Genomic DNA, 10,448 nt, shown 5'->3' with positions numbered 1-10,448 from the left:
GAGAGCTGTGAGTTTGGGGGAAAATGAGGACTAAAGCCCAGGAGACAGCCTTTTAAGTATCTCTGAGGAACTGCTCTGAAGTGGGGAGGGAAGTCAGTATATATACCATTTTAAGTAAAGGGTGGGTATGTGAAGTCAAATACACACTTTGGCAGAGGACTGTGCTAGTCACAAGGAACAGATGTGCCTGTTAATAAATTTAGGGCTTTCTGGGTATGAAAAGATGCAAGAAATTAGGTTCAGAAAGTCTTCTCCTGAAAATATCTAATGATCTTACGGTCTGTTCTCCAAGTCTTTCCCAGGGCACAAAGGACCTCATTCTTTTCTTGCCTCAGGGCCTTTGCACAGACTCTTTTCTTGCCTGGAAAATTCTTCCCTTCTTTCCTTATTTACTTCTATTTGGCCTTCATATATCAGCTCAAATGTTAATCGCTGGAAGAAGCCTCTGATCTGCTGAAGGAGCTGGGGTCCTACCTTCTCTCCAATCTAACCTTGACATTTTCTAGAGCATCTGTCTTATTTCCTTAGTATATATGTATTTGATTAATGCCTGACTCCTCTTCTAGGTTGAAAGGTCTCTAAGGGCAAAGTCCACGTTTATTCTGCTGACCTCTACTCCTGATACATATCTGGTTTTCTCTGGACGAAGAGATTGACGGGTGGGTGGATGGATGATTGACCGGCGGAAAATGCAAGGAGAAGATGTATGGATGGATGATGTACGGAGAGGTAATGGATGGACGCATGGACGGAGGAACAGTCACCTGTTCCTCCCAGGTGACTGGCCGTCACAGTTACCTCCTGCGTCTTCAGTGCTCAGAGAACCTGGCACTGTCCCCTTTTCCGCTCGTTTTCCCTTTGTCACCTCGGGCGGTGCTATGAATACAGTACGACCACCTAGGACTGTGCACGTGAGCAGTCTGGCCCGCACACAGTGGGCGCTCCGTAAATTTACCCTTTAGCGTCATCTCACTTTTAGGCAGGCTCCACAGGCGAGCACCGAGGGGAGCTCGCGCCTGAGCCAGCGGTGGGCACTGCCGGCGCCACGTGGACAAGGGAGGCCGCAGGATCCACGGACCCGGCGGGGGTGGGGCGTGCCGACGGGGGCGGGGCGTGCCGACGGGGGCGGAGCCTCGGAGACCCGGATGCGGCCCCGCCCCCGTCCGCGGGACCGGAAGTGGAGCGGGGCGCCTGGGAGCGGCGGGCGCGGCGGAGGCTGGGTAGTGCCGAGCCGGACCAGACAGACCTCAGGCGGCGCTGAGCGAGGTCGGCCTTCGCCGGGCGAGGGAGCGGGCCGGTTCCTCAGCTGTGGTCCCCAGGCGCAGCCAGGTCCCGAAACGGGAAGGAAGCGGCGGTCGCGGCGATCTCGCCGCATTTCCGCTCGCGGTTTCGCGCTCGGGGGGAGCGCGGGCTAGGCTTCCCCGGGCTGGGGGCCGAGGTCAGAGAAGGGGATGGGCGGGCCGGGGGCTGAGGGAAGGGGCCGCCGGGCCGAGGGGCAGGGGCCGGTCCTGAGGGAAGGGGACCGGGGGGCTGAGGGAAGTGGAGGGACCAGGGGCTGAGGGAAGGGGACCGGGGGGCCGAGGGAAGTGGAGGGACCAGGGGCTGAGAGAAGAGGCCGAGGGCTGAGGGAAGGGGACCAGGGGTGCTGGGGGGCAGGGGCTGGTCCTGAGGGAAGGGGACCGGGGGGCTGAGGGAAGGGGACCAGGGGGCTGCGGGGTAGGGGCCGATCCTGAGGGGACGGGACCGGGGGGCTGAGGGAAGTGGAGGGACCAGGGGCTGAGAGAAGAGGCCGAGGGCTGAGGGAAGGGGACCGGGGGGCTGAGGGGAAGGGGCCGGGCCTGAGGGGTCAGGGCACGCGGTCCTCAGGGGCTGGGGAGGAGGGTCCGGGGTCTGAGGGGAGGATGCCCGGGCTCCTGGGAGGAAGAGGCCAGAGGGTTGGCGGGGGGGATTCTAGGATAGGAGAGGGGCCCTACCGGAGGGGTGCAGGACCTGGGGGTCGGGAGGAAGGGGCAGGGGGTCGGAGCGGGGGGAGGGGGGAGAGGCCGGGCCCCGGGTGTTTAGGGGAAGGGGGACAAGGGCCCAGAGGGTCCTGGGAAGAGCGGGGACCGCCGGGGAGGGGGTCCAGGACCTGGAGGATTAGGGGGAGGGGGCGGAGAGCCGAGAGGGTCTAGGGACAGAGAGGAGCCCTACCGGAAGGCGGGGTACTGGACTCGGGAGATCAGGGGGCGTGGGGCCGAGGGGGAGGGGCCGGGGTCTCCCAACGGCGGGGCGGGCCGCTCCTTCCCAGCTCCCGGGCCCACACCTATGGGGAGATGTTGCAATCAGGTCAGTGGAAATGCAGCGACCGGCGCGGCAGCAGAGTTGAGCGGCTCTGGATTGGGAACAGCCCCTCCTCTGGGTGCGAGCTGGAAGTCACTTGGAAGGGAGTCACTCTCGTGCAAGCTTGGTGCCCCTGCAGAGGGTCTGGGGCGAAGGGGACAGGGCTTCCTTCCCGAGGAATCTGGCCGCGTCGGGCCCGGGGGAGCGGGGGTGAGGAACCCACTTCCCGCTGGACGGAGCTCCGAGGCGTCCCGGGCGAGCGCCCCGCTGGGCTTCGCGGTGATCTGGCCCCCGGAGCTCCGTGGGGGCTTAACCCGCTGGGGCCGACCGCGTGATTCGCCCCGCCGGCCAGGCGGCGCTGGGCAGGGCCTGACGGCGGGTGAGTCACCGCGCCGGTGCCAGAGGCTGGCCCGCGCCTTTCGGGGTGGAAAGTGTTCCCAGACCCGAGAGAGGAGCGAGGAGGGGTGTGTGGGGTTGTCCTTTATGCTCTGCTCCACACCCCCCTCAGTAACTGGCAGTGTGTCCCCCACGACCTTTTATTTGAAGCATTTTGAGAGACAGATCTGTAAAAAACTTAACTTGGATGGAGTCATTGGTGATTCACATCTTTGGTCAGTACAGTGCAGCAGGGGCTGGGTAAGCGCATGGTTGAGATAGACAGTTGGGAGCCCTGGGGTCTGCCCTGTGTTGCAGTGGTCCCCGTCCTGGAGCCCTTGCCCATCAGGGGTCTTGTCTTTCACTGTGCAGGAGGCAGGGGTGGGAAGGGAGTCCTCTGAGTAATGGTGTTGTGGAGAGTGGGCCTTGTGAGACCTGTTAGCTACACTGGAGAGGGTGGGCGAATAGATGGCTAACAGCATGGGTGGTTTCATCACCTCAGAGAAACCTTATCAGGTTCCCTCACCCCCCAACACTAGGCAACGGCTAGTCTACTTTTTCTCTCTGTAGACTTACCAGATCTGGCCACTCATAGAAATGGGCCTGTGTAATATATGGTCTTCTGTGGCCGGTTTCTTTCACGTAGTGTAAGGTTTTTAAGAGTGGTTTATCTTGTAGTGGGTGTCAGTACTTCACTCCTTTTATCGTCAGATATTAGTAACATTCCATTGAATGGATAGACCACCTGCCGCGTGTCAATCGTATCACGTGGATATTGGGTTATTTTCACTGTGGGCTGTTAGGAGTGACGCTCTGTGAATAAGTTTTCTATATACCTAGGAGTGGAGTTGCTGGGATATGTGGCACCTCTGTGTTTAACCTTTGAAGAACTGCCAGATTCTTTAATTTTACATTTCCACCAGCAGCGTAACTGCACAGCCTCACCAAACTTGTCTGTTTTTTGGACGGTAGCCACCCTAGAACGTGTGGAGTGGTATCTCAAAAGTCAGCTTTGATATGCATTCCCTTGATGGTTAGTGATACTGTCTTTTCACAAGCTTATCATCCATTTGTATGTCTTTGGAGAAATGTCTGTTCAGATCCTTTCGCCGTTTAAAAATGTGGTTAATTGTCCTTTTTATTATTGACTTGTAAGAGTTCTTTATATATTCTGGATAGATGATTTGAAAATAGTATTTCTCATTCTGTAAATTGCTTTCGCTTTGATGGGTGTCTTTTGAAGCAAAAAGTTTAAAATTTTGTCCAATTTATTTTTTTCTGTTTTACTTGTGCTTTTGGTGTCATATCTAAGGTCTGTTGTCAAATTCAAGGTGATGAAAATCTATGCTTATGTTTTTTTCTAAGAATTTAATAGTTTTAGTTCAGACACTTGGGTTTTTTGATCCATTTTTTCCAGTTAATTTTTGTGTGTGGTGTGAGGTAGGGGTCCAGAGGCATTATCTTTGGATCAAAAAAAAAAAAGGCCTTCAGTTTTTCAAAGAGTTGCTCTCATGATTTTTTTTTTAATTAAAAATATTGAGAGGGAATAGATTATTACAGATTGGAGCCTATCACTAGCTACTCTTGGCAAGATTTTCATAGATGCTGGATGATAACTGCGGAACCCAGAATGTACTAAGCAACCTACACAATTTAGAATTTCTAAAGGCAGAATTGAGGAAGGCCAGCAGAGCATCTTCTGTCTGGTTGCTATTGCATGCCAGACCACACGTCAGCACAGACGGTGTGTGCCTGTGACTAGTCTGTTCTGGGGAACAAGGGGATACTATTCATCTGTAATGTCTAGCAGTGCAGTGTCTAGTCGGGGCTATCGTGTGGTCTTAGGGAAGAGCTGCTGAGCTGATGGGTCGCAGAATTGGAGTCTTGGTCTTTAACCTACCTGTTCGTTAGGGATGCAGCTTGCTTCTCCTTTGCTCCCCGAGTCACCGTTCTTCATGTTCCCATAGCTGTCACTGCTCTGAGTTCTAGCCCAGCCATGTCACCGTCCCTTTGGGGAGTGCTTCTCATATGTACATATATATGTGAGGTCACTCAGTCATGTCCGATGCTGTGACCCCATGGACTGTAGCCCTCCAGGCTCCTCTGTCCATGGACTTCTGCCTGCAAGAATATTGGAGTGGGCTGCCATTCGTTTTTCTGGGGAATCTTCCCCATCCAGGGATCGAAGGATTGCAGGCAGCTTCTCCCGCATTGCAGGCAGCTTCTTTACTGTCTGAGCCACTGGGGAAGCCACACACACACACACACGCACACGCACACGCACACGCACACGCACACGCACACGCACACGCACACGCACACACACACACACACACTAATAGAATTTTATTGCAGAATAAATTAGGATGAAACACACACACACACACACACACACACACACACACAGAGTAATAGAATTTTATTGCAGAATAAATTAGGATGAACCAGAAATGGAAAGCTGTCAGGATTTTAGCAAACAAAAATGTATGCTAGCAATTGAGGCAATGATTTCTGTTTGCATTAAGAAGAAACTTCATACAGTTGTAAATCTTATGGAACTTCTTTATTTCCTGTAGATTTTCACTGTGGCTGAAAGTCTGTTGAACTCTTTGGTTAGGGAAATGCAAATCTTCCCAGCCTCTTTGCACATTTCTTTACAAAACCTTGTTATGTTGGGGAGGATTTCAGAGGTATTCTAAAAGGATCTCAGCACACAAAGATTTGCCCAGGGTGTCTGTCAGCACATATCCTTCTGAGCTTTTTACTGTTAATCTTTTTACAGACAGAAGCTCTCTCCAATGCCTGGGAATTCCTTGTTGGATTACTGCGTTTTCAGCAGAGTTTTGTGAGGGTATCGCATCTGCACCTGGAGAAGAAAGGTTTGTACAACGTGAGCGTGCTCATATGCTCCACTGGGCAGGCAGGGAAACCCTTTCGACAAGGAAAGTGAGGGGTGTTCTCTCCCTGTGTTTGCAGTTCTGGGAAGAAATTTTCTTATTTGAAAGATAAAGTCAATTTCGGTGTTGCCTGTGGCCTAGAAAGCGGAGGGGATTGCACACGACCCTGGAGTGGAGGATCCGGGGCACCCCCTCCCCTCTGGCAGCCACCCGGCCCCTTCTTCCTGTTCCTTGGGGTTGGGGAGCCCGTGGCCATGATGCTGGGGCAGTGCTCACCTGCCCACGAGTGAGGCTGGTTCTGGAGAGACAGGTGGAGAGTGGGCCCTGTCACTTTTGCGCCACCAGCATGGAGAAGCCATAGGCCAGGACGTGGCTTTCACCTTGGCCTTGGGTGGGGAGTGAGTCTCGCTGGAGACCCCGTCCTCTGCATGACTGGCCATCCCCTCACTGGCTGAGGAGACCACTAAGCAACTGGAGTCCTGTGCGTGGGCGGCCCCTTCTCAGGCCAGGGTGGTGTCACAGGCAATCTTGACTCGGGGAGGCAGAGGCTTCGGGCAGAGCATTTGTCTTTCAGGCAACTGTGTCTCCATCTGTGAATGGGCATGCTGGTTGTGCCCGCTGGGGCTGAGCCTGGTCTATCGCCTCTCGAAGATTGTGTCCAAAGCAGTTTGCGTCAGGGCGCTTCCTGCCTTGCTTCACCTAGTCAGAGGGGAGCAAGGGTCCCGGTGGGACAGTGTCCAGGGGAATGTGTTGGTCCTGTCTCCCTGGTGGCACATGCTTCCCTGCCCAGGTGACATGGCAGGAATCCAACCTGGGAATCTGAGAGCTGTGCCCCTCAATCCACCCCTGCCACCACCTTGGACTTGTGACCTAGCAGAGCCGGGGGCGCAGGTGGACCTGGCTGGGGGAGTCGCAGGCCTGCAAAGGGCTCCCGTCCTGTCTGGATCCACATAGAGCACAGAGCGTGTGGCCCCACCAAGCAAGACTGGCAATGTCCAAGCCTTCAGTTGCTTCCTGGCCTGTGAGCAGTTTTATGGGTACTTCTGGGGAGAACAAAACCATTCTTCTCATTGCTTTCTTTTGAAGTCCTGAAAGGCTAGATTTTGCCTTTGCAGTTACGGAAAGAGCAGTGTGGTTCAGCTGTGAGGCTGTGTCATTGTTCTCCGAGCCGATAAGTTACAGTTTCAGGGCCCTGCTGAGGAGGCAGGGCGGCCTGCCTCAGGGCTGCCTGGCACAGAAGTTGGCATTCTGTGTGCTCTGCGTTTCCCCAAGTAGATGGCAAAGCAGCCCTTGAATGATCTATTGACTTGTCAGAGTCTGAGTTAAGAAAATCATTGTTAGGTTTCCAGTAATTATTTTTAAGTCAAAATGGCTGCTTAAAAAAAAAATATTGTGATAAAATACAGCAGACTTTACCATTGGTGGGAGCACATTCCCAGTGTTGGACAACACTGTTGTCAGGAGACTTAGTCGGGGAGGTTCCCATTGAGCAAAGTAGCACACGTGACTTCTTATATTCCAGAAAATTTTCTCACTTGAGTTGAAGCCAGGAGTATTTCTTCTGTGTTTCTGCCCTTTGACTGCAGTGTTAGAGCTCTCCTGTTCGGTTCCTTTTGATCCTTCCGGTGTCACTCAGGCACGGGGATTATGAGTGATCATTTTTTTTTTTAAAAAGAAAAAAAGTCTATTTGGCTGTGCCAGGTCTTGGTTGTGGATACAAGAATCCAGTTCCCTGACCGGGGGTTGAACTTGGGCCCCCGGCACTGGGAGGACGGAGTCTTAGCTGCTGGACCCCCAGGGACGCCCCATGAGTGGACCTCTTGAGCACGTAGCTCCCCGCCTTCCCTGTGCCGTCCAGGGTTTTGGGGTCCCGGGCAGAGCGTCTGTGTGGGTCTCTGGGCAGGGCTTTGCCAGTGTCTGTGACCCTCAGTGCTGCTCTTCCAGATGTGGAAAGCCTCGGCCGGCCACACTGTGTCCATCACCCCGGACGACGGGGGAGCCGATGACTGGGAGACCGACCCTGATTTCGTGGTAGGAGCTGCCAGTCTGCTCACCTTTCCTGTCTCCTGAAGTGGATCCTCCCAGGTTTTTGAGTGGGTGGGTGGGTGGGGGCTGTTTTTACAGTCCAGGGTGTGGGGGTGTACTCGTTCTTTATTTTTCTTTCCAGAATGACGTAAGTGAAAAAGAACAGAGATGGGGGGCCAAAACTGTGCAAGGATCTGGGCACCAGGAGCACATCAAGTAAGAGACTTTCTCGATCTTTGTGTGACAGCGACATCCTGAACCGTGAAAGGGCGAAGCGGGGCCCGCTCCCCACTGGTTAGCGCGAGTGCCCTGCTTCTACGTTGTCTGGTCTCTTGTAGTTCACACAGGAGATGAATATGAGGTCTGCTGTGTGTATACTTCGGTGTTTGTGTATGTGCATCTGCACAGACGTGCTCAGTGATTTAAAACTCTCATTGCCCGTGTCTCCTGTACTTCTAATTCTCCAGTCTGGTTTTCAAGCTTGTGGTTTTCATCCAGGAACACAGTTACCTAAGCTGTTCTCTCTGCAGATGGGAGGTTTCTAAAGCATGGGCTGTCTTTGAAGACATGAGATCAGAAACACCCCCTTCTTAATTTGTACTATTTTGTTATAAAGTTATTATTCTGTTGTTGTCAGTTGGATACTGTGAGCTGAATCCTGAAGTTCTTGTTCTCCTGAAGGTCCAGATAGGAGAACGGCACGAAGCAGGAATTGTCCCTGACTTGGCCAGTCTTAACTCGCCACCTCCGGGGCAGCTTGTTTCCTTGTTGGGAGGTGTAGATAAAAGGGCCTTTGAGAATGTGCTCAGACTTTTATTTCCGGCTGCGCTGGCCTCAGTGCGGGCGTGTGCTCCCCTGCCCTGATTGTGACCGGTTTGGTCATTTACAGAGTGCTGGTCTTGCTTGGCTCTAGGATCTCTGCAGTGAAATGAAGCTTTTCTTGGCTGAGAAGGGTTCAGCCATTCATCCAGAAAAGTGGGTGAAGTCTGCAGTGCGGGCATTTTAGACACAAGTGTTTCTCCCTCCCTGACTCGCTGAGCCCGCCACCTCCACGCCGCAGCTCGTAGGAGAAGGGCCTGGGACTGGCTGGAGGAGCTGGTGCTGGGAGCTACCTCAGGTTCCCTGCTCTGGGGTCAGGCTGACTGCTGACCTGGTTTTGTCATCCAGGCCTCTTAGCCCTGCTGTTCCCCGTGGTTTCAAAACACACTGGGGAGGGCAGATTGGAGAAGAAAGGAACTCTCTTTGGTCAGACACCCTGTGGGCGGGTTAGAATTCAGAGAACACCCAAGACAGAACTGCTTTCAGCATCCTGAGGTCCTTCCATGGTGCTTGGAGGCTGGTCTTCTTCCCCAGCTCTTCAGGGGCTCGGGAGGTGGCCAGGCCTGGTTGGTGTTCTAAGCCGCACATCCGGGATTGCTGTCTGGATGTGGAGATGTAGCTGTGGTGTGAGGTGGCCCTTGGCTGCCCTGGGTGACAGCTGCCCAGCCTGCCCGGTTCTGGTTGCATCTTGTGATCTGTCCCACTGCTCCTAGCGCTTAAAGTGAAAATGGCTTTTGCATCTTAAGTTCTGAAAGCTTCTCACTTCACCTTTGAATGGAAAGCTGGGGTGCTTCACTTAGAAACCGTCTAAATAGTCCACATCTCTGGGCTCCTGGCCTAGAGACATGCCTGTTGGCTTTGTCTCCCGTTTGCCTCTGGTGATGTTTATGGAGCTGGCTCTTCCAGGTCAGGTGTCTGGTGAACCCTGAGGAGCTGTCCTCCACGTGGTGGAATGCCATCCACATCGGAGCCCAGCTTCCGTAGGGGCTTGGAGATGACTCACTGTGTGTGTTCAGACTTGCTTTTATTTCCCCATTAACCTGCATCTGACTCCGAGAACTGCTGGAGTTAGGGGCAGCTGGAGGTGCAGTAGAGTGAACACAAGGCAGGCTGGGCTGGGGAGCCTCCGGGGAACGAAACCGCTCAGATTGCAGAGATGACGTCCTTATCTGTCCTCCCAGAAAGCACAGACGCATGTCTTGGCTGGCTGGCTGACCGATTTGTTCGTCTTCCATCTCTTCCCTCCAAGCATCCACAAGCTGCGGGAGAATGTGTTTCAAGAACACCAGACCCTCAAGGAGAAGGAGCTGGAAACAGGACCCAAAGCCTCGCACGGCTACGGAGGGAAGTTTGGCGTGGAGCAGGACAGGATGGACAAGGTGAGTCCCGGCCCACGTGGTGTCAGGGTCCTGGCGTGCTTGACCTCGCCAGGGTCAGCAGGGTCATCACTCAGCCCTCCCCCTCCATTGAAAAGTTGGGAGTCCACTTGTTGAGGATGAGATTTGCCAGAAGTAACCCTCTCTCAATTGACCTTAGCCAAGAAGGGCTGCGGTTTCTGGAAGCTCTCTTCAGATTCTGAGTTGCTGGGGAGGGAGTGGTAGGCTGGGAAGCCTATAGCTGGAGAGGAGGTCCTACCAGAGGCCGGCTCTGTGACTGCGACCGAGGCTGCAGGCGGCCAGGCTGCTGCCTGGGTGTCAGCTGTGGCTCGGGCTGCAGCCTTAGTGGTTCCCATCTGCTACTCGGAGCCGAGTTTCAACGCCTGGTTTCACGTCAAGGCTGGAAAGTCAGCCACCTGGCGTGCTGCTGTCCTTCCCACACATGGTGACCTTCAGAGAGGACCCTGTCCGCCGGCATCAAGGCACAGCCCACCAGGCTGAGGACAGGCAGGTCTAAGGAGGTGGGACTGAGGCTCTTAACGGTGCAACATCCCTTGCTGGTCCTTGGAGAGGGGGCTGAATCAGCGAGGGGCTGTGTCCGCCCTGCAGAGAAGACTCTAGACTGGAGCAGGTGCGC

The 10,448-nt window shown here is 54.2% G+C and overlaps 1 protein-coding gene across 26 annotated transcripts in view; it reads left to right on the top strand.

Moving 5' to 3' along the window:
• The first annotated feature begins 1,173 nt into the window (after positions 1-1,173).
• CTTN (cortactin) overlaps positions 1,174-10,448 on the top strand; it is a 28,518-nt gene continuing 19,243 nt past the window's right edge. For 10 of the 26 annotated variants that reach the window (XR_014066596.1, XM_081533788.1, XM_081533785.1 and 7 more), the window contains exons 1-5: positions 1,174-1,266; positions 5,477-5,573; positions 7,536-7,622; positions 7,759-7,832; positions 9,685-9,814. Coding sequence is in view for 24 of the 26 variants with exons in the window: in XM_081533788.1 (XP_081389914.1) it covers positions 7,536-7,622; positions 7,759-7,832; positions 9,685-9,814 (291 nt within the window). In the remaining 2 variants the exon portion in view is untranslated. Of the gene's footprint in view, positions 1,439-2,325; positions 2,699-5,476; positions 5,574-7,535; positions 7,623-7,758; positions 7,833-9,684; positions 9,815-10,448 lie in introns of all 26 variants that reach the window. The other 16 variants (XR_014066597.1, XM_081533789.1, XM_081533787.1 and 13 more) reach the window with 3 other exon arrangements.

Source organism: Giraffa tippelskirchi, chromosome 10 (genome assembly GCF_054371585.1).
Source record: "Giraffa tippelskirchi isolate mGirTip1 chromosome 10, T2T-mGirTip1v1.2.pri, whole genome shotgun sequence".
Taxonomy (NCBI): Eukaryota; Metazoa; Chordata; class Mammalia; order Artiodactyla; family Giraffidae; genus Giraffa; species Giraffa tippelskirchi.
Note: the sequence above shows the minus strand (reverse complement) of the source record. Positions and strands in the feature narration are given on the sequence as shown.